The sequence below is a fragment of the Salarias fasciatus genome, chromosome 10, assembly GCF_902148845.1.
Source record: "Salarias fasciatus chromosome 10, fSalaFa1.1, whole genome shotgun sequence".
Taxonomy (NCBI): Eukaryota; Metazoa; Chordata; class Actinopteri; order Blenniiformes; family Blenniidae; genus Salarias; species Salarias fasciatus.
The window spans coordinates 24,580,156-24,604,296 of NC_043754.1; the positions used below are offsets into that span (position 1 = coordinate 24,580,156).

Genomic DNA, 24,141 nt, shown 5'->3' on the forward strand with positions numbered 1-24,141 from the left:
AGAGCAGTTAACGTTTTATGAGCCTCTTCACTGATCCCAGACGGAGCGACGACCGCGAAGAGCAGAGCCGCCAAGCTTCTCTCCACGCGTGTGAGGCCTGGAGGTGACGGAGGCGTGTGTGTGTGTGTGTGTGTGTGTGTGTGGTGCAGTGATGTCGTACCTCTCCCTCCACCTCGGCCCCGCCCCCGGCCCCTCCCCCTGCCGCGCCCGCGGCCTCTGAAGCCGCCGCGGAACGGCGCGCCCTCGCTCTTCACGCTGGACACCTCGTCGTGGTCGTCCCGCCACTCGCGCTCGTACTTCTGACTGTGCCAGTCTGTCGGGAGACGGAGACACACTCCTGTTAGTGACCGGCGGCCGCCAGCGGACTCCCTCCCCGCCCCACGCCGTCCACGGCGGCCTGACCTCGCAGGTCGTTCCTGGCGTTGGGGGGCAGCCGCGGGTTCTCGTTCTGTCTGCTGTTGTTCCTGGAGGCCGAGCGCTCCCTGGGGCCTTCGGACTTCACCTCGATCATCAGAGGAACCCACTTCTGCTTGTTCCCTGCTCCAGAGAGAAAAATGACACATTTAGAGGCCAGATCCATGAATCAGGTCAACATCAAACCTTCAGCACCGAGCTTCGTCTTAATAAAGGAACAAACCGATTTTATGACTCAAATCCACATTTCTCCTGACAGCATTATATCTAAACACTACTTCATGATCGCAGATGAAATACTGATGCATCAGATGAATCGGCATCTTCAACCAAACAATTATTGATGGAAATCATGACGTTCAGCTGAAACCACAGGATTAACTGAATATTTCATTCATTTACATTTTCTATTTTTATAGAACATGAAGAAATCAAACTTTGCCATCACAATATGATTAAATTGAATTCACAAAATTATAAAATAAGCAAGCAACTAGCAAAACAAAGGGGAAAAAAAAAAAATCAGTGGAATTAATTATTTTACTTTGGGGACAACATTTTCCTACAAGCCTCTTGAATTTTCCCACAGAACATCAGAAAAACCAAAATGAAAATTATGATTACAATAATGCAGGTTGGAAAATCCAAAAGAGACATTCACATGAAAAAGTCTATTTTCTCCCGCTTCTTTTAAGCGGCAGTGAAATTCAAAAATATTTAAAACCCCTCAATTTCAATATGATAAACCTTTTCAGTTTAACAACTTCGATAACTTCATCATTTTAACTCAATATTTAAAATAAAATAAAAATAAGTTCAAACTTTTATGCAGAAATCATGACTGCAGTCCCTCCGATGACCGGCAGAGGGCGGCAGCGACCCGTTATTTCACATGACAATGTTGTGTGTGTGTGTGTGTGTGTGTGTGTGTGTGTGTGTGTGTGTGTGTGTGTGTGTGTGTGTGTGTGTGTGTGTGTGTGTGTGTGTGTGTGTGTGTGTGGTACATCCCACAGGCTGTCACACTGAGGAGAAGTGGTCAGGTGACGTGGCCTTTTGTGTTTCACAAAGAAATGCAAAATGTCAAATGATGATTTTAACCTATAAAGGGATCATTCAGCAGATAACTCATGTCTATAAAGGTTAAACAAGCAGAAGACTTGATGTCTTTAGCTTGATTTCAGCATTACTTTCCATGATATTTATAAGAGTTGATTTTATTAAACCACATCGAGCTCACGTCATTAAATCTTTTCTGGAGTTTAACCAAAACTAAACTCCGAACTGGTCGAAGTGAAAATGCGCCACAAACACAGCGGGACGATTCCCTGCCAGCACATTTGTATGCCTGCAATGTGGCAGAGAGGGAAACAAGAAGGAGAAAGGCTGATGACTATGAGAGAGGGAGAGAGAGAGAGAGAGCGAGCGAGAGAGAGCGAGACAGGAAGTTCCCCCTCCTCTGCTGCTCAGGTCAGAACCCGCTCCGAGCTGAACCAGCCCTCGTCAGTATTCCGGGATCAGCGGCTGCCGGTCGGCACCGACCTTTCTTCTTGGGCCCGTTCTTCTGGGAGTCGTCGTCTCCGTTCTTCTCCTCCCCGGAGTCGTCGGACTTGGCCTTCAGGTTCTCCTTGCTCTCCTCGTTGCTCTCCCGCTTCTCCTTGGACTCCTTCTTGGCCGCCGTCCTCTTGGGGCCCTGGAGAGTCGACAGGAGGACGGGCCATCAGGATCCCCGCGGATCACAACCCGGAAGGTCTTCACACACACCGCCGCGCCGTGTGTGTGAAGACCGAGCGAGCGAGCGGCGTCGGGCGCCGCTGGCCGAGTCGGGCCGGGGTTAGACTTCTTAACAACAGTAAAGTTTAGTGTCCGCTCCAGCCTCATGTGACGGAGCGGAGCCGATCACTCCCGCTGACCTCTCACTAACACACACACACACACACACACACACACACACACACACGCTGCTTATCTCGGCTCGCAGAGCTGATATCACAGTTTATTCAAACAGAGTGTGGCCGCTCCTCCGAGCTCTGCAGCTCGGCTATCAGCACACACACACACGCACGCACACGCACACACATCTCATCCGAACCTCCACACACACTGCAGAGTCTCGACCATCAAAGAGGAACCGAACAAAGAAACGATCACGACTCGGAGGAGCGTTCAGCTGCTTCCATGTGGAAAACTAAACGGATTTTTTTTAATAATACAACTGAACGATGCTCCTGCATCTTGAGGATTCCTAGTGTGAAGGCTGGCTTTCATTCACACAGGTGTGTGTTATGTAATTGCGCGTTGTGGCTTTTTGAAGCATAACCTGATTATTATGTAATTCTGTCGTCACAAACATCCCAGTTCGTCTGCATGATCTCCACGATAATGTTCATTTCTCTGCACAAAGACGCGGCGCTAAGAGGCGAGGGGGCACGGTGGAGCAGTGGTTGGCACTCCTGCCTCACTGAGCAGGGTCCAGTTAGTTTACCTGTTTTTCAATATTGGAAAGGAAGTGAACCGCAGCAGATTGATCCAATTTTCAGAAATTCTTCTAATCCTACACAAAGCTCCACGTGTCTCAGTGCATTGCACAACTATTTAATCTCGTATTATTTAATTCTGCAACAGCCGACAAAACATGAGGAAACACAGAAATGACTCAAACGTCCAAAAAAAACAAAGTGAACAGTGAGTGAGCAGCAGGGAGCGATGAGCGATGAATGGATGAATGAAGAACAGAGTGTCTATGAATTCCGTCTCTCTGGGTCTTTTCAGCGTTTCCAGCGTCGGAGAGACTCCGGCTGGACGCCCACACTGTGTGGTGCTTAAATTTGGGTGTTGGTCTGGTTAATAGAACAGCAGCGTGTCAGCGGGCAGCGGCGGTCCCGGTTCCGGTTCTGGTCCCGGTCCCGGGCCGCGAGGTCAACTTACAGCGAATCTCCACGAGTCTCTGACCTGCCTGACAGTCGGCGGGCAGGACACGGTCCGTGTCACCGCCTCAATCTGAACAGAGGGAGGAAGAGGAGTTTAGAAGACAATGAGGTGGACCGTGATATGAACACAGACACACACACACACAGACACACACACACACACATATTGTCAGCACCTGATGGGGGTAATGTGAGAGTGGTTTCAATGCGGTGGTTTTGAGAAATAAAAACGCTGATTTGCTGCTCAGTGAGTTCAGGAAACGAGACGAGACGATGGAATGAGAAGTGAGGCGGTGACGGGAGCAGGTGGAGGGGGTCGGCCGCTCCGCACGGCGGAGGAAAAACACGGACCGGGCTGAACACGTGAGGCTGTTTTCACTCTGCTGAGTCACTGAGAGCGGATTTCCCTACTTAACCCGCTGACCCACTGAAAACCCGGCTGGCCAAACTGAACTGCGGGAAACAGAAAGAGTCCCGGCGACCCCGGACCTGGCGTCTGAGCTCCACCTGCCGTTTCTATGGAAACGGGCATCGGCGTTTTAAAGTGCTGCTGCGTAACGTGAAACTTCTCTGAAAGGAAAACAATGAGTTTTTGATGAGAAACACTGCCGTGTAGACGGAGCCTGAATCAGCTGCAGCTGAAAATGTGAGTTCGTCTCCGCCTGTAATGGTTTATGTCGTTCAGGAAACACTTTCAGTGATCTAAACGTGGGAAGCAGGGTCAAAACGTTCGTAATCAGTCAGTGAATAGATGAAGCTGCCACATTTTCTGTTCCTATCAGGTAATATCTTTAATCGCTGCAGCTCAGAACACAACATTTTGTGTATTTCTGATTCAGGTGAGTCTCATTACAACATGTTTCCAACGAGCCTTTGTTGGGAGCAACTAATCTGCGTTTCCACTGATGAAACTGCTTCAGGACGGTTCGCAGCGGCTAAATCGTTAATGTAACGCTCCGTTAGACGCTCCAGGAATCTGGGGGGTGGGCGCCGCGGCCCGGAGGACCTGCGGGTCGATTTACGGCTCCGGCGGTTACGTGATGGAGGGCGCTCGCCGGCCCTCCTAAGAATAGCGGCGGCACGGATCCCGGGGTGGTTTCTGTGGTGGAGGGGGTCCCTAAAAGGACACCCTTTCCCAGGCTTCTGGCGTCCACCTCCTGACTCCGCCCCTCTCAACCCTGGATTTGTGTCACCGGACCCCCCCGCCCCCCCAGCAGGTTATTCCTGGCCCTGATGAAGTGACCCACATTTCCGCCCCCGGCTGCCTTAAATAGGGGAGGTGAGCCGGGTCGCTCGCCCGGTCACGGTATCAAACGGGGATCAGAAATAGACCACGGCTCTGGAGGGGGGAGGGGGCGGAGCTGAAGGGGAGATGTTGATCACCTCTCCCTGTTTCTCAGTTAACGGTAATACGGCAAATCTGGAAATCTTTCATTGCAAAAGCAGAAAACAGAAGCCGTTTCTTCATTAATCCGCGGTAATCGGCGCGGCGGCATTGCAGCGGCTCTGAAGGCCGAGAGGGACCGCTGGTCGGAGCGCGTCCCCCGCTTCCTGGTTCCTCTGCAGCTTCGCCGCTCTCGGCACGGCGGAGCGTCTCCACCGACCCGGGGAGGCCGGACCAGCGCGCGGTGCGGGAGCAGACGGCTCCGTCTGGGAGTGACGCTGAGCCGCGGCGCAATCACAGCCACTAAAACACCTATTGTAGAAAATTCCACACATTTAGCTCAGGAAAGTGGAGCCGCTTGTTCCGATCGGCTGCTGGACGCGACGCTGAAACTCCAAACTGCCGCCACAGCTTTCTGCTCTCCTCGCTTCAGCTGGATCATCTTTAAAATGTTCTTGTTGGGAAACATTTGGCTCCATCTGTCAGATTAGGACAGGCCTGCTCGCAGCATCTTTAGACGCCGAGTGCAGCACGAACAGGACGAGAAGCAAGTGGCCCGCATTACAACACCCGGAAACACCGTTTTCTGCTGGACACCACTTCAACTTTCACACACACACACACACGCGCGCGCGTTGAGGCTTCCTGCAGCCTGCCGTGCACGTGCAGCGCTCACACCGGCACATCCTCTGACTCTACACACACACACACCCCGAGCACCAGCACCTACCTGCATGTCTTTAGTGGCGATCTCTCCTGGAGTCGGCCAGCTGTTGGTGTCACCAAAATCTCCAACCTAAGTAAAAAACAAGAAAAAAAACAGATGAAACCTTTTTCCCAGGTGATACAAGTAAAGAAGTGCTTTGTTTTGTTTTTTTTTTAATCTAGAGCCAAGTGTTTCGTATTGTTCGATGCCATTGACTGATTGAAGCTTGATTTTTCAGGGAGCTGCGGTCGCCCAGCCCGGACTACTGCTGCCGACAATCAACGCCGGCTTTGTTTCATCTGCTGAGGGGCTTGTTTCATCTGGGAGGCGGCTTCATGCAAACGCGATATGCAAAACAGATGAAGATCAGCGCCAACACACCTTCGCTGGCCTGTTCGGAGCCGTTTTCACACTCACTTAGCAGACCTCTATTCCTAACTGCCGGAGACGCACCCATACCGGGTAGATCACACTCCCGACTGCTGCGAGATCCAAGATGTTTCAAAGGTGTACATCCTATTTGTTGTAATCTACATATCTACACGTTGTCAGAAAAAAAGATTATGCACTCGGCAAACAAGCGGTGGAGGGACGTGGCCTGGGAGCTGTGAGTCAGACAGAAACAAACCTCGGGACAAACATGTTCACCTTCTCAATACAAACATCCTGCGGGACCACGTTCTTCTCCCCGCAGGCAAACCCTATTTTTACCCAGCAGAGCCGCCGGCATCAAGCGCAAAACACACAAACTGAGGGCTATTAAAGTAAAAATCAAACTGTTGAATTCAGCAGCTGTGTGTTTGGATCGGCTTCGCTTGGCGTTCTAATTTCAAACAGAAACCTTCACTTTTTCTTGGCTTATTTTACTTTTGTGTTCCACTCAAGAACTGCTATTTCTCCGTATTAAATTCACTTTTATCCATAGCAGGTTTTCATTTTCCTATATTTTTGCATATCATCCTATTTCTTAGCAGTATAATTGATTTTTTCCACTCTAACAGTCACTTTTTGTAGTTTCACTGCATGCCGCTGCACCAGCCACTTACTGCATGGAAGCATTAAATTAACAATTGGGCTTGTTTATTTCTCAGATCACCTTATCAACACTCCACTAAGAACGTTCACATGTACTGAACTGCATCGAAGCGTTTGAGATACACTGATCTGACTTTTAACAGACTGAGTTTGACTACAAGTGTTCCCATCTGGGTTCCTGCCAATCCGGGGATGAATGTTTAATAATGCAATGACCATTCCATCATCTCCTGGGAGGGCAAAAACCACCATCTGGCGCTCTGCAGCAACAGTGACGCTAAGAGGAAAAGATGCCGAGAGGAAAAAGCAATCAATCCTGATCAATGCGATCAGTTTGATGTGAAAGAGCTCTGATGCCACTTTACAAGTGACCCAACACGGGCATCAATACATCCCTAATAGAAGCTTTGTTTTCCAATGAATGGCTGAATGTTGCACAGACACACACACACACACAGGAAGCGTTACCTTTCCTCCACGTCTGGCTTTCGGTGGGTTCCCAGCTCTCACCACCTTGGCGGGGCCGGTCGACTCTGCAGGAACACAAACACACCGGAGGTGAAAACCAGCTCTGCAATTTCTTCAGTCTCTTCAACCTCAAAATTAACAAAAATGAGACGTAATGATAGATTTCTACCAAGAAACTAGAAAAATACCAAATGTAGACCTGAAAAAGGACAACCATGAATCTAAACCCACAACACAACAATACACGAGGCGGAGTCCGGCGCCGGCGAGCAACGGTTCAACACTCCTGTTTGTGCTGGATCTTTATGGCCGGAGAAATTGCAGCTTTTTAAAATTAAGCTCCAGTAAGAAGCCCAGCGAGAGTGTTCGGGGGCCGGCGGGGGAGGCGAGCACAAACACTGCATTTACAGTTTGCTGTATGTCAGTGCTCCGGGCCCTGGGGCAGAAGGGCGACCTACCGGAGGTCACGTTTGTGGGGAGCATGACTGCAGAGAGAAGGAGCTTTGTACGGAGGCGCAGCGAGTGGAGCCGCCCACAGGAGGTGTGCTCCACGCGCAATCTGAAGACCGGGTTCCAACTGTACGTGCAAAAAAAATATGGAACTGCTCTCTAAATCGAGGGCTGAGGACGACGACTCAATTCAGGTTCAATCTGTGACTCGTGAACATTCAGGGAAATGAACAGCTAACAGGATCGTTTGTGGGTCAGTGTGGCTCAAGACCGGGTGCCGTCCAGGCCAAACACCCCGTTACAGAGTTCTAATAAATTTCCAAGAAAACACTTGTACTTAACGCCAGAGTGCTGGATTAATGCCTGTTAGGACTGAAATGGACTTACAGTTTAAGATAATCTGGACATGACTTCCGAAATGGAAACAATTATCTTTTAGCTGAAGTTGATGTCTGCTTTTTGTACATCCAGATAATAATACTTGGTTTTTTGCCAGTGTGCCATATATTCTTTCATTTTGCTTCAGGAGGAGAGCCGTTATGCTGTTTTTACCACCTTTCTCGCTCCTGCGTTTTGTCAGGTTCGAATAATAAAGTGAAATAGGCTCGGTTGTCAGTGCGATCCAGTGCAGCCATCTGATTGGCTCAAAATTTGCCAGCACATGTAAAGTTCTGTCGTCTGCGATGAATGCTGGCCTCGCAGCGACCACAGTTTCGCGATGTGATCTTCATCCTTAATGCACATCGACTTCAAAATGTGTTTTCTGCAGCAAAAATCCATCCAGTGACATTAAACAGTAGTAATCAACCAAACACACGCTGAAGCATTCTCCTGTCTAAACCAAACTCCAAACTTTACCCTGCACACTCAGATGTAGGCCAAAGTCCCAGAAATGCAGTGTGTGTGTGTGTGTGTGTGTGTGTGTGTGTGTGTGTGTGTGTGTGTGTGTGTGTGTGTGTGTGTGTGTGTGTGTGCGCGCCTTGTGAACTTTCAACCGTTTGTTTAATGTGGAGTCATGAGGTTGAGAAATGCTGCGGCGCTGGTCAGTCTGCAGCTTCGCCCTTTGCCTGAGTTAATCTGCCAGGTCACGCCTCGACCACCTCCTCAGCTGACGACACCCGGCGACAGATTCCCCCCAAACCACGGCGTTCTGCAGGTTTGGCTTTTCTCACTAATGGAACCATCACGCTTACTCCTCTACAGAAACCTGAAGCACGCTCATCAGCATCGGACCCTGCTGCTGCTGCTTGGAGCCAACAAAAACTCAGATTCAGCATTTCTGCCGTTGCCGTGTCAACGGACACCGTTATCAAACATTGCCGTGTGCATTAAGACATTCACTTGGCGGCGCAGGGATCTGATTGTCAGAAAGTCCCAGTCTCGGGTCCGGGTTCTTTTCCGTTTGCATGTTCTGCTTTTTCTACAGAATCTATGGTTTCCCAACACAAAACATGAATTCAAGGTGAACTGGTTACTCTTAAAATACCGGCAGAGTGAACGCGTGTGTGTGGCTGTCCCATCACTCAGTGTTTGTGCACAAATATTTGGCATTTGTCACGTTTTCACAACTTCGAACTTTCCAAGTTCCGAGCAGAAGGAAAGTCTCTTGTCTTTCTTTTTTCGCTGAAGTGGCAGCGGCTAACACGACCTACAAACGACTCTCACCCAACTGAGTCTTGTCTTCACTCAGTCTCCTTAAAATACCATCCTATCATATCCAGCTACCCGTAATGTAGGCCAGGAGTTGAAACGACACATTTGTGGTCTTTAGCAAGAGTGTTTACAAATTTCTCCAGCGATAAGAGAGTCGGCGTCACGGCGCCTTTTATTCACCGAGTCTGAGTTGAACAAGCACCGAAGTCCGTTTAGCTTGAAGTCACACGGTGAAAGACCAGAAGCTTACTCAGGAAAAACATGTTATCAGATGGAAGGGTTATGAGCACGAATGAATTTAAAGTGCCGTCAGCGAAGCTCTGACGGCAGCTTCCAGTCAACTCCTCTCCCATGAGCCCCAGCGGAGGCAGTTTTAATTCACGGCGGCCATGTGAAATACCCCAACAGATAAATGTTTGCTTTGTGCCGCAATCTTCTTAACTTCCTAACCTGCCTCCTTTTTCATAAAGAAGAATGAAAGCTTCTTATGGCGCGCTGCCGTTTTCAGGGGTCAACTCCGTGTCTCGCGCTCAACAAGCGTATAGTTGTTTAAGTCTAATCGCGCTTGATGGCGTCACGTTGTCCACGCAGTCGGTCAAAAATCACAGATGACCACAGAAATAAGAGGGTTTCCCCACAAGAGGGAGAGCAAATCCAGAACCAGACACTGGTTCCAGAAAGAGCTCAAGTTCCTCTGGGTTTTAAATGAGTGATCATTTAAAACCCAGAGGAACAGGCCTGCAAAAAATAAATAAATAAATAAATAACTGGCTTCTTTCAGTGCAGTCAGCTCAAATTCAAATAATAGACTTTTCGCTGTGAAGCAGAAGTCAGGAGAGTTTTAATATTTGAAGTCACAACGTGAGATAAACAGAAATCAACATGTCACATGTCTGAAGAGCCTGCAGACCGGACCCGGCATTTCAGGAGTATCTGATGCTACGACGAGCAGATTTTCCTGCTCCGTTAGCGTCAAGGTCAACTCTGACGGATTCCGACGCTCACTGCGGTTTCTGACCTTTGCAAGAATAAATGAGGGGTGAAAAATGTTGGACAACATGAGCGATGCCGCCTCCGCTCTCAGAGTATCAACAAGGACGGTTTCCGGGGCGTGAGGAGGCAGGAGTCACAGGTGCAGGAAGCGCGGCGGGCTCGGCGGACGACGGCTTTTTAATCTGATCAACTCAGTTACAGTACGTTCAATCGCAGGTTCTGACCAGCGCGAGGGAAGAGACGAAGCCCGTCAAAGCTGGAACCAAACGCTTCCTAAAATAAAAACTAAAGTCTATTTTTAACTGCTGCTTCACTCAAAGTCACGTTCACGGAGTTAATAGAGGTTTCTAGTGTGGTCCTGTTCTATTCTCAGCAGAACGAAGCAGCGGCGGTGGCGGCGGCGACGACGTGCTCCGGTAAGGCCAGGGAATCAGCCTGAATTCCTCCGGTGTTTAACACCTCTTATCTGCTTAGCTCGCGTCGCGTAAAGAACAGTGGCTTTAAAAAACGTCTCATGGCTCCTGGCTGAGCATGACGCAGCAGGTTTTCCAGGACGCCGAGCCGTCTCCAGGCAGACGCTTCACTGAGCGCCACGGCACGGCGCTTCGCGACCAAAGCGATCGTCAAGGAAAACAACTGGCTTCACATTTCACTGTAAGAACACTTCAGAGGTTTCCTTGGATGAACAGCAAATCCTGGAACTTCTCTCTTTCTTTCTCGATTAACTTTGATGCTACAGCTTTGAAAAGGGCAACACTTATGCTCCCGTCCGTTCGCTCTCTTCATGAGATCCAAGCGCAGGCCGCCATCTTGGACTATTGCGTCATTGTGACGGACGAGCAGAATGACCAGAATAAAGTCGTGGCTAATTTATCTGTCATTCCACTCCCCAAGGAGAATAAACCAGCTGGTTTATTTAGGTTTAAACTTAACTCCAAGAAGAGATTTCAGGCGTTTACATTGTCATTTCAGAGTGGAATTATTTTCTATTCGGATATAAAGAGGAATAAAAAGTCTCATGAAAACACACCGACTGTGGCGCGTGATGGATTTGTGAATTTTTAGAAATACAAGGCTTTAATATTTTGTCTTTATTTCCCCAAAAAGAGTGAAGCAGATACATGGAAAACCTCTGAACTCACATAATATTTTCAGGTTTTGTAACTGATGATGTGATTGAATGTCATATTGACTCCTTATTTTTTTTCACTCAAACAAACAAACTCATTATTGTAGTTTTATGGCTTCAGGATTGATGCACAGTTTGACTGTGGCCTGAGGCCAATAATAACCCGGCTGTTGTGAGGTGTTGGGCTTCGATCAGGCGCAGAGTGGTCTGACAGCACCGCACCAAAGACTTCCCAACATCTCACACATTGGGTTATTGTTACTTACAGCCGGCGAATCGGTGAAAAGGTCAGGTCCGATACTCCAACCCAAGACCATGACCAGTCACAAAAACACACCTCAAACCAGACCGGCTTTTTAAAATGCCAATTTACACACAGAGCCCACCAACCGCTAAACAGTCAGCTGTTAAACGATAAACTGGAGGGTATTTCGCTGCCAACGTCTCCAGCGATCGGCGAGTCTGCATCACTCCCAGGGTCCTCAGTGTCAGCAGCGCGTCAGATGACACCGGCTGATGTTTAGGGTCACAGGACAACCTCCCGGGGTCAAGGCGTCGCCAGCGGTAGGCTGCTGCTGCAGCTCGGGCGGTCACACGGTCAGCGACGCATTCAACTGAGACAGCTTTCTACGACTCTGCTTCTTTTAGAATAAAAAAAAAAAAAAAAAACTCTGGGAAGATTTGTCCACGCACAGCAGCTGTTTTAATATAGTTATTATACTAAACTTTCCACCTAATGCTGTACTTAGCAATTCCCTGCCTTTGATACTCTGTTTAAAAGGTACTTTTTAGAGTGCACACCTGTATATTTAGAAGCATTTAAGGAAACCCTGGAAACCACAGGAATCCACGTTCACATTTAGCTCCTGCCGCCCAAAAAAAGTCCCTGATCCGTCAGTTCAACTCCACTTCTGAAAATAATCACACAGCAGCTCTGCGAACTGCCTTTCTCACAGGAAAAACAAGCCTCGTGTTACTTGGACAACTTGTTTTTAAAAACAATATCGAGTTCTTAAGGTATACCACTCACTCTCTCAGTATGTTCAGTTTCACCTTTGAAAGAATTCTTCGAGAGAGTTTAAAAAGACTTTTTCTTGTGAAACAAGTCAAATATATCTGATGACTCATCCTGCACGAGGATATTTACTCTTATATGAACATGAAACCTTCCTCATCTCCTGACAGACTCTGGAGCTGTCCCGTCTGTGCACGAGTCTCATCTGCACCAACATGGGAATCAAACCACCGACTGCCGCAAAACCTTCAACACAGACTAGTTCTGCGTCGCCCCTTTGTGACAAAAGTAATCACTTCCTCAAATCAGGAAGTCCCTGACAAGAGTTTGATTCCACAGGTGGAAGAGTATCTGAGCGCTGCAGCAGCCCTGGTGATGGCGCCGTTGCGTGCCGTCGCCAACACTCAAGGTTTGTGTTTGAGAAACACGGCTGTGCTAGGAAAAAAAAAAAAAAAACACGGAGAGAAGACACAATGAAGACGGAGCATGAGAACCGGAGGAAAGGGGAAGGTCTGGCTTGCGTGCGGGTTAGCATGAGGAGCGGCGGCTCCACGGACAACATGTCTAAACAACGCGAGCAGAAACAAACCCAATCAATTGATAAAGACGCAGACGAAAATACGTCTACGGGACTCGCTGCGAGGACTCATGTCTTTCACAAAGCCCAACAAGCACCAGCCAACTGGGCAACACAACATGCAGACGGGTTGGTTTATTTAAGAAAAGTAGGGTGGCTGTAAAACCCAAAAAGCACGTTAATATTATAACAATCCTGCTCCATACTGAGCTGAGAGAGCTGTTTACGTCTGCTTCGTTGTGCTGAACGGCGGAGTGCAATGGGAACGCGGTCGTGTGCTTTCACCTACCAAACAAAGCTCGACCGCTGCCTCCACCCGACTGTTTACATGTGTAAACTGCTCCGCAACAACGGATCAAACAACGCACAGTCAAATACATTGACGGCTCTAAATCAATTCAGTCGATGGCGGCTCTCACCGCACCTCGCCAGTGTTACTTTGAAACGCGGAAAGATCAGCTGCCGAGTGAAACGCGACCCGACCCACATGACGTTCGGCCGAATTCGAGCCTCATGTCCAACACGGCGAGCAGCTGTAATGCGTTTACGTACTTAACATCAACTTAACCACAATATCAATTCCTGGTGATGTTTACAGGTGCTGCAGATGGAAATTAAAGTCTGTCAGCAAGAAAAAACAATCTCGTGGATGAACCGGTACCAGCATCGATTCCTTTGGGCAGGTACTTGTGGAATTGCTTGAACCGACACCCGCCATCAACTGAGCAGCCTCTCAGCAGAGCAGATAATGAGTTAAGCCTCTAGCGCCCCCTGCTAAGGAGGTAAAGGTCAGAGGTTATTTTCTGCCAAACAACAGACACAAAAGTGAAGCACTGAGCTTTTTCAGGGTGGCTGCTGAACTGCTGCAGCTGCAAGAACTCCGAGAAACTCCTGACGCGCTTTGGGGGTCGGTGGTTCGAGCGGCTGAAAACGGCTCCTGAGGTGCAACTTTTCGAAACGAAACAAACATAAACGTAAAGCTTTTTCCTAAGCAGCTTGTCCCCAGCCATCGGTTCGTCACACACACATTACAACCATCAGCCTGTCCTCCACACTCGGCGTCCGCCGCCTCACAGTTAACCACTGTTTTTCCAGCCTTACATGCGGACTGGAGTGAGTGGTTCAAATCTGGCAAAACTTCGTATTTATATTGGAATACGGTCACTTCCATTCCGTCCTCCAGTCGCCGTTATCTCCGCGTACCGTCCCGTTCCCAACACCATTTTTCTAAGAAAATAGGGCACACTCCACACACTCCTCAGGTGGAGGCCCAAGGCAAATTCCCACGGGTATGGAGATACCTGCGCCGAAGCCCACTGGGCATCGCCGGCCGGTCCTATAAATACACTTGATCAGAGACACCGGAGTGGCTGTAGTACAAACTGTTACAGCACTGAGAAACTGAACTGGTCTCTCACAAGCCTCATGGTGTATAAATCTTAGCAGCTTTAGTTTTTTTTAAAAGCTTCCATATGTACTTCATCATCACTTTAAGTTCATATCCTAAAGCACTGGCTTATACGCGACGTGTGGTGGACGTGGGGATTTTCCCAGACGGCAGCGGCCAGTCGACATGCAGCGGGTTTCTGCAGCTGAGGACTGAAACAACAGGACGGCGCGTGGCCCGAGCGCCCGCCGTCGCCGAAGCGCACTGGGACCCGTCGAGGAAACTCCCGGAGTCACATGATCACACTTCATCTCTCCAAGCCGCCGCAAAACCCACACAGACACAAAAGGTCAAAGGTCATGTAACAGGTGAGTGACCTGCGATCAGACGTGACCTCTCAGGTCAGCAGACGCCACACACGTCTTCATGAGCAACTCAAGAGTCGTCGGGTTTCCAGGGGGTGCGACCGGCTCGTGGTTCAGTGAACACACACACACACACTCCCGTTTCGAAGGCACACGCCATCAGCAGGCGCTGAGTCATCGTTTCTCTGGGGCTACATCATCAGGCGCTCACATCCTTGAGGCAGACGGTCCACACCCACACCTCCGCCAAGGGCCGTGCCGTTATCGCCGGGGCCAGACACAACACCGAGGTAGATAAAAGTCACTGGAGCTGCTCCTCCGAAGACAAGGACTCTCCTCCAACAGCTGACAGTGTGTGTGAGTGTGTGTGCGCCTGCGTTAAAGTGGGTGTGTGTGCAGCGGGAGAGCACGCACGCAGTAGATACAAGGCCGCCGCAGAGCTCGGCTTCACCGGCCTGGTTCATCTGGTCGGAGGGACGGCGGATCTGACGGTATATGCCGCTTTAGGTCGCATCAAAAGGCGAACAACTCAACAGGAACTCTGAATAGAATCGAAATCAAGAGTCAAAAAAACACGATCAGTCATCAACTTACTGGTTTATTAATCAGACCTGGTGTTCAAAAGCAGTTTTCAAAGTAATGCTCCCGACAATTGAGATGTCAGACAGCAGCAACTCCAGCTACAAGACAACTTAATCTCCAGAGCTCGATCAATCAGCCCCGCTTGCGTCAACACATTCTTTCAGCCGTTCATGATCAGCAGCTGCAACGGTAGTCCGCCTTCACCCGTTCACACATCAGCACTTCTCCCAGGACCGCGACCTTTGCCAGGTCCCGACACCTCGTAAAGCCCCGGGTAAACACGGGTCTGAGGCGTCTGGTGACAAGAGGGTGAAGGTCCGACTCGTCACCGCCACAACAGAGAAGGCAGGGTCCGACCGCCGGGAGGGACGGCGTCCTGTCGGCGCTAATTTAGAGAGACAAAAACCCCCGGCGGCGGCTGCAGGAGAGCTGAGCAGCTTTTAAATATCACATCTGACATTTCTGTCCTTCAAATTTACAGCTGAGAGACAGCAGGACGGCCCCGAGGCTGTCATGGTAATTAGCAAAAAGAAAAACCTCACAACTAACCTACACATTCACCGTTCACCAGCTGAAATCCAACATTTAACACACGATGACCGGAGGATCGGACCAAGAAGACAGCGCCGTAATAACCTGCAAGTTTAAACTAGAGTACATGTCATGAAAAGGTCTGACAATGTTGATGTGTTTTGTTTTCATGGTGCAAACAGCATTTACATGTCGGGGCAATCAGGTCAAACAACTCCAACGCGATGTTAGCTCTCGCCTAACACTTTTCACAAGGCCGCATTTGCATACACTGAAGGTTCCTCCGTAAACTGAAGGAATGCAACTGTACCGCAACCTTAACCGCATTGGTAAAGCAGCAGATCGGCTCGTCCTGACTGGAGAACCGAGACAGAAAGGCAACAGGCTGATACGCCATCAAGAACACTGAATTCTGCCGGAAAAAAATAAATAAATGAAACTTCAGTCTCGTGTTCTGCTGGTCGTTCAGGATGCCATGTGAAGGGAATCGTTTCTGGTGCCATCAGGCACCTTCTGTTTACAAGATCCACACTTCACGCTGCGGTGCAGAGCGTGACAGACACAAAACAACCACTTCTCCACCGCGCCAGTATTTCATAGTAAATAACGTGTGAGCCGGTCGGTGACGGCAGCCGTCACTTTCCGTCACGATTCTTTGAAAGACGCCGTCTTGAAGTCGATAGTTAAACATCAAATCACGTCAGTTGAACACGGAATATTGCTCAACTCGTATCTTTGAAGTTCGGCTGCTGGAAACCAAAACAGTGGTGAGTTCAGAGTCCAGACGTCCTTCTGTTGCTCCTGGGCCAAAACTGAGTGGGTTTGTTTTTTTCATGAGCTCAGATAAAACTGAGCTTCTGACAGGAAGAAAGCCAAAACACATCGAAACATCCTATCAATTAGAAGAACACCGCGCAGAGTCAAAATAACCCTGTTTGGGTGAAATCAACCAAAACCTCCTGACACTATTTTTGGAACCACACATCGCTAAATAAGTAACTGCTGGATTGTGGCGCTGGAGGCGCCGAGGCGGACACATAAACTACTGACAAATCAGCACAACTGCAGCCTCCTCACGGGCCATTTTCGGCTCGATTCACTGCCATTTCGGTCACTCCGCTGCAACAGTTGCAGCCACAAAACAGGAAACTAACTTACTTCACCAAATTAACTGCACTTTGGCAGCAGTTAGGAGTTGATTTTCAGCAGTGGAGTGATCGCCTTTATCATTTCTTCCTCACTGTGACCTTGTTAGTGGCTAATTTGCTTTCACGGGCTTTTGCCTTTATCTCCTCAACAGTCAGGAAAACACAAAACAACAACAACAATGCAGCTGCTGCAGGGAGCACAAAGCCGAGCAGTGACTCAGCTCAACGCGCTGGGCTTCGGCCCGACGCGATCCGGTAATGATGAAGCAGGACCAGGTCACACGCTGTGACGTACGCCGTGTGAATGAACAAAACTCAAGTCTGGAAGCGGAGCAGCTGAGCAGACGCTCCACGTCTTTACATTCACAGAAACTGGCTTACACGTGTTTTTGAATTGAAAGCCCATGAGAGTGAACACATCTGAATTCCAGCCACTCATGTGATTACAGTAGCTGGATTCATCTTCATTTTATGACTGTATAATATAGTACTGAGAAATTCATGTTATAAATACTGGCGAACCTCATTTGTGACGGCAACTAATTAATACCGACTCATTTTTCGGAGCTTTATAAAAGCTACACACGAACAAATCATACACACGTAGCTATTTTTCAACAATTCTCATTTTCTTCCCAATAAGTTGAGAAAGTGAAGATTTTATTTTGTTTGGACAAATCTCAAGGCTACACTTCCACCCTGACGTTATCCCCTGCCAGGGAAAACGAACCAAAGGTCAAGACATCACACCATTCTTTGTTTTGTTTTTTGTTTTTTTTTTAAACAAACTGGGACACCTGGCTCACATGGCGAAAAAACATGAATCTCTGACGTAATCAAACCGGTGAACATTAATCATGATTCAGCTGATGAGGCTCACATGTACCAAGCGGCGGGTGGTGATCCTAATCATCCTTAAACCATTAATTACTGGGAGGGATGGGGAAGGCGACATGCACCTCGGGCTCTTACACAAACGCCAGTGGTTCGTTTCACAACTTGAAGTCCATGTATGCGAGTCTGCAGGAGTTCCAGCTTCCCGAATGATGAATCCATGGCGGCGGCACAACAGAGCAAACTTTAAACCGCATTGTTGAAACGTGATCTTCCTTCAATCACTGTGATTCTTCTGAATATGTTCGCAGCCTTTCCGCTCGCCTGTAACTCAAGTCCGCGCCGTTGTTTGCCTGAAAATGACTCAGCGATTCATCTTCTCCAGATTTAAAAGCTATTTTGATCAACTCCCAACTTTTAAAGACATCACCGCTGGAGCTGCAACTATTAGCTGATTGGTGGAGTGACTGAGAATTTCCTGGATCGTCCATGAAAAGTTACTTTTCTTTAAGCTGTGGTTGACATCTTTACCGTCACCTGCTGTCCTCAAAACCAGTTACATACTAAACCTTCCATTTTAATCATACTGGTTCAAAGTCGCTGACGAAAATCACCAATCCAACCACACTGACCAATATGTAAAAGATACATATCTCCCTGTGTTAATGTAAGACTGACAACGTAAACAACATCACTGTCCTGTCTCACTAATCAGAGGGAAATTATTCAGACTTAGACATATTTTCCCAGAGAACACTGGAGCAGCAGCTCTTCTGTCAATGTTAATCATTCATATAAGATGTGGCTGTTAGCAAAAAAAGTTTGAAAGAAGTTATTGAATATGGTCATTTGCCCTATAAAGAGCACATAAACCATGAATTACTTTGTATTAAGACGAATCACAAGAAGGAGGAATAAGTTCAAACACAGCTGAGAAAACAGGTTTCCATTTGCATTAGAACATTTGCGGCCTTTAGGGTAAAGCGGAGCCTGTGCTGGTCTCTGCCACTGGACCCCCGCCAGCTTTACATGCTGATGTGACAGCTTCTGGAGCACATCCATCCAATGCAGCCCGATCAGTCCAGATCATGGGTACAGCCTGTACCCTCAAGTCTTCACGTGCATCGGCACTGCAAACAAACCAGCAGGCAAAAAAAAAAAAAAAAAAAAAGAAAAAGGGGGAAAAAAAAGTGGATCAGATAGCTGACAGGACCAGGTCCCAGCCAGGAGGATCTGACAGAGCAACCCCCTGAGAACAGCAACACATGGCTGACAGATCACTCACTCAGTTCTACACTCAGTTACAGTATATTTTGATGATGAAACGCAGTAAAATGCTCCTTTGCTGTCTTGATTAGGAGCCATGATGACTGTGCCTGCTAGCATCCATGCTAACGGCTGCTATCAGGGTGGGCCAGCTGACAGGAGCCAGGCATGACAGCGGACACACGGCATGACAACAGACGTGCTGGTCCCGACCCAGGCCTCCTGGGCCTGTCGGTCCACACGGGACACGCGGAAAACACCCCCAGCGGCGGGTCCGGCCGTGATACATCTCGCTGCTAACTAGCCGGCTAGCTAGCAGCGCCCATGCCTTTCTCTCGGGGAACACGTGGAGTGAACACGTGATGTCTCATAACAAACCTGCTCCTTTTTGGAGATTAAACGAGCAGATGGCTCATGCTGGACTGTGGTTCACGGTCCGGATGGGAAAATTGGGCAGACAGCGGCGCTGACAAGTTTCACACGGCGTTACTGTGAGTGTGGAGCAACAACAGAGAAGCTAAGCTAACCTCTGAATGGGGAGGGCTTGACTACAGACTAGGCCGAGGAGAGACAGAGGTGTGTGCGTGCGTGTGTGTGTCTGTGCTATTGTTAGCTAAAATCCAACACATCCAGCAATCCTCCTAACTAATGCAACTGAAGGCAGATGCCTTAATATCTTGGGTGGGAGTAAGTCAAACTCTGCCCCATGAACAAACACGAAAACAAAGGAGAACACTGGTTTCAGTGAGAGCAGTGTGTGTGTGTGCGTGTGTGTGTGTGTGTAACAGCTATAATCAATCTTGCTGACTTGGTGGCAGGAGATAGGAGGAGGAGGAGGTGAACATCGTGATGAAGCCGTTTTCTACTAACTTGAAAGTTTCTGCAGCCGTGCATGGAGAGTGACATTGCTGAAACAAAGATGCTCCTCCCATTGCAAAAAAAAAAAAAAGAAACTCACAACCACGAGATTAAAAGAGATGTATGCAGTGTGTCCAGTGCAGGGCAGCCCCACAACACACAACTTTAAAGATCGAAACTGGAGAAAATACACGGTGGAAAGTCCAAAAAAATCATTACAAGAGTACACACATGTAGCCTGAATGGATCATAAATGGAGCAGAAATCAAATTGAAAGCACATGAAGGTACTTTAAGACAGAAAAGTGAGCAATCACAGGACAAGTAGTTTCACAGGGTGTGATCAGTAGTGATCCAGGAATAGCTCCGCACTGTGAGGAGCAGAGGAGGGCTGAGCCTCATTCCAAATATAACCACCCGGCAGCTCGCTCGTCAATTAAACTTATGATTTTTAATAAATAAATGGGACCTGCGGTGTGTGTGTGTGTGTGAGAGAGAGAGAGTGTGTGTGTGTGTGAGTGTGAGCAGCGTGTCTGGCCTGCACGGACACATCAACACAGTGACAGCTGAAAGAGCGACGTGCATGGAGGTACCGACCGTGGTGTGCTTGTCCATTCACGCTGACCACGGTCACCGCGTTCATTTTCCTAGTCCACGGGTTCACCTTGGGCGGGGGAGCTTCGGTAAACTCCTTTCTGCCTCTCACGCCCTCCTCGCCGGGCTTGTCGTCGCTGTCACAGCCCTCCCTGCCCTGCTCCTCCGAGCCGGCGGTCCCTCCCTGCCCGGGGCTGCCGCTGCCCTGCTCGGCGACACCCGTCTGCCGCTTGGCCCCGTCGCCCCGGCCGCCCTGCTGCTGCTGCGGCGGCCGCTCCTCCTCCTCCCCCGGCTGGCCTCGGATCACCTTGCCGTGCTCCTCCGCTTTGGCGAGCGGGTTGCCGGGCAGGAGAGCCTCCACCTGAGTGGCCATTTCCCACCGCCGTCTTTCTTCCCCCCTCAGGATTACCAGTCCTCCCCCCGGCCCGAATTCGCCTGCAATTTGAGGGGAAACGTGAGGTCTGTCCGCGGGTCTGCCGCTCCTCTGTCGCTCCCGGACCTCACGGGCTTCGGGCTAAGGCGCGGTGGGGTCGGCGGCCGGCGAAAACATGCGAAATAATGAAGAAACGTGCGAGTCGGCCTCTCCGGATTACAACCTTATCTCCACCACTACCAGCAATATGGATGATCCCCACCACGCGATACTGGGGAGCGCGCACGTACGGCGTGCAGGGGGAGTAGCCACGTAAACGCCGGGAGCGCGCTTGTGGGTCAGGTCGACGTGCCGCGTTCAAGTGCTTCCTCATCGTGGAGACTTCTAATTTCCAATTTCGGAAATAGCAAAGCGTGTCATCGCGGGGTGCATTCAAGTGCTTTCAGAAAACAGACGTGTCACCCAATCACTGTATCCATCCGGGAGTGAATCAGCACTTTGATTTCAAGTCAGACAAGGCCTGATTTTACCTTCCATTGTGCTGCAATGGGACAAAGCATAACACTCACAATGCATAATTTAATACATAATAAAGGTTATATAACATCCAGAAATAGAACTGAGCAAAATCTAACTTGCGCCCAGCATGACAGTAACATTTTGGCTATAAAGAATGTAAACGTAACGTCAAGTTATCAATTATGAGCCTTTGTAAGGTGGCATGAAAAGTTCATTTGACTCGTATTCTCAGTTTAATTCATTTGATGTGTGTGTCTGTGTGTGTGTGTGTGTGTGTGTGTGTGTGTGTGTGTGTGTGTGTGTGTGTAAGATCAACAAACTGTTGATTGCTGAAACAAGCAGCCAATGCACGCCATCCATCCATCCATTTTCTAAGCCACTTCATCTTTTTCAGGGTCGCGGGGGGGCTGGGGCCAATCGCCGGCTACTTTGGGCAGGGTACATCCTACACAGTGCATGCATATTAACATATTGCAGGCATTATATATGTTTCTGTTTTGCAATAAGCCATTATACCTGGGGTGTCAAACATAAGGCCTGTGAGCCAAAACCACCTCAAACCAAAAAGCAAATGGTAAAAATTTCAAAGAAAACATTGATTTTGTTTAAACAAGTGTTGGAAAAAAAACAAAAGCATGGATTAGTTTGAAAAAAGGTGAAAGTTTTCGTTTCGTTTTCCCTCATTCTGCCCCACTTCTGCTCACTTGGCCCCCAGGAGGGTAAATCTGCTTGTGTGGTAGTCGTTCTGCGTGAGGTTTTTCCGACAGTCCTGAACGCAGCACGGATCCCTGGATGACGTCGGCCTCGCCCTCCGGGCTCGTCCACAAATCAGCGTTACCGTGTTAAAGATCCGTCCAAAACACGAGCCTTTCTCTGTAAATAACGCTTCATATAAACTCACAGATGCCGTCCAGCACTTCTGCGGGAGCCTGCTGAGTGATATGCATCATTCTTTCTCCTGTAATGACTGAATCAATGTGGTAAAACCGTCTCGATGCCCAACAACACGTGTCCACACCGGAGCTGCACGTGTTACTGATTTCGACACAATTCACGCATTTTTTTTTCAAACCCTGAAACTTGAATCCTGCAATAAATAAATAAATAAATAAATAGTAGTTCGTGTGTGAGATCTGTGAGTGTATTTGTGTGTGCAGTGCCATGCAGTGTGTGTGTCACTGGTTGAATGTCCTGTTTTTAGTCTGTCTGCTGGATTATATAATATCCTTATAGGAGAGAGTAGGGCTGACCATGTGCTGTTGGGTACTCACTGTGGGTGTGTGTGTGTGTGTGTGTGTCTGTGTGGGGCAGTAGGTGTGTATGGGAAAGAGTCCGCGTGTGCTCTGTCAAAGTAAAAATGTGACATCTGGAGAAACAAAACTGGTTATACAGGGAATATGAATGAGTTGCTACAGCAGTGGCGTCAAACACATTTTACTTCACTGCCCAGTTTCATCTGGAGTGGGCTGAACCGGTAAAATAGTGCTTTAAAAACAGTTTTTCTTTGTTATTGCGATCAACGTGATGTCCACAATTTACTTCATTAATTTTCTTAATTTTTTCAGAAATTGATTCAATCGAAAACAAACTTAGTCAATCACAAAACACAGATTTGTCATTTTATTTAACTGTCATAATCTCAAGTAAGTGAGTAAAGAAAATGTGTTAAAATTTAAATGTCATCAGAACTCTTTTAGATCAGGTCTTTAAAACCATTTAATGTTAAGAGAATATGTACTGTTTTCATGTTCATACATGCCCTGCATTTTCCTTTGGAAGATGCTGGTTGGCAGATTGGAGTGTTCTGGAGGTCTGATATGGCCTCCGGGCAGCTGCTCAGCATTATGTGGAAATACTTCAGGTATTCTTCAAACAGTCCTGTAAGTGAAATACAAGTTGTCTCCTCGTGTCTCAGGAGCACTTCAAAGTGGATTGAAAATCTGCACGTAGAGAAAGACTCAACCACTTCTGCGTAGCGGCAATCTGCAGAGGGAAAGTGAATGCTCAGTGGCAGCATTTCAGAAAAGTTGTGTTTTGCCTGTTTACATGGAGACAGAGTTGGAGCTTTTTCCAAAAGTTGCATTTTCACTGGCATCACTGTGCTGGAGACAGACTCCCAAAGTGCAGTGACATTTTTCCATTTTCACTTTTCATCATTCTACAGTTTTGAAAAAGGAACAGACGAGATCAAATATCAAACCTGAAACCAAATTGTATATTGAAATAACGACATATGATTTCCAATAAATGACCGCCAAAATTAAACGGTAAACACTAAACAGCTGATTTTACATGTTCAATAAGTATTGAACAGTCAGAGGATTACAATCTTTCACTGTCATGTCAAAAGAGAGGAGCATGGGAGCTGAAACACTGTGTGAATCTAAAAGGGGAGGATCAGCTGCTGCACACACACACACACACACACACACACACACACACACACACACACACACACACACACACACACACACACACACACACGGCCTTCAGGATTCCTGCTGTGTTTTATGACTAAACACTGTAACACGCTGCCAGTCGGCGCTCTTGCTGGCCTAAACGCAGTTTCTCAAAGCGTGCTCTAAATAGCTTCATTATTTTGAAGGGCGCAGCATCGAGCGCTACATTTGAGTGCATTCGAAGAAATATCTGGGAGACGAAAGGGCTCTCAAAGACAGACCGAATTCATTCAGAGAAACCAGTTTCAGAAGTTATTATTATTATATTTTCCTCCAAAGGGTTCTTCATGATTGAATTCCCACGGGTGGTGCTAGGTAATAAAACCAATAAAAAAAAAAAAAAACAATAATACACGCCTCCTGTAGTTCCAGCCTCGCTGTTTCACGGAGCTTGTAAACCAACATGACCTGTTCTTAAACTGACACAGTGGCACAGAAAGCTGGACAATCCTGCAGTGTATTCATATTTTTCATC

The 24,141-nt window shown here is 48.2% G+C and overlaps 1 protein-coding gene across 2 annotated transcripts in view; it reads right to left on the reverse strand.

The window, feature by feature from the left end:
* Positions 1 to 20,974, reverse strand: part of larp1 (La ribonucleoprotein 1, translational regulator) — a 30,570-nt gene extending 9,596 nt beyond the window's left edge. For both annotated transcript variants that reach the window (XM_030100689.1, XM_030100688.1), the window contains exons 1-7: positions 20,319 to 20,974; positions 6,935 to 6,999; positions 5,456 to 5,521; positions 3,340 to 3,411; positions 1,954 to 2,104; positions 403 to 537; positions 161 to 313 (exon numbers count right to left, since the gene is read on the reverse strand). In XM_030100689.1, the coding sequence (XP_029956549.1) occupies positions 161 to 313; positions 403 to 537; positions 1,954 to 2,104; positions 3,340 to 3,411; positions 5,456 to 5,521; positions 6,935 to 6,999; positions 20,319 to 20,688 (1,012 nt within the window). In that variant the 5' untranslated portion in view covers positions 20,689 to 20,974. The remainder of the gene's footprint in view (positions 1 to 160; positions 314 to 402; positions 538 to 1,953; positions 2,105 to 3,339; positions 3,412 to 5,455; positions 5,522 to 6,934; positions 7,000 to 20,318) is intronic.
* Between the last annotated feature and the right edge of the window lie 3,167 nt (positions 20,975 to 24,141).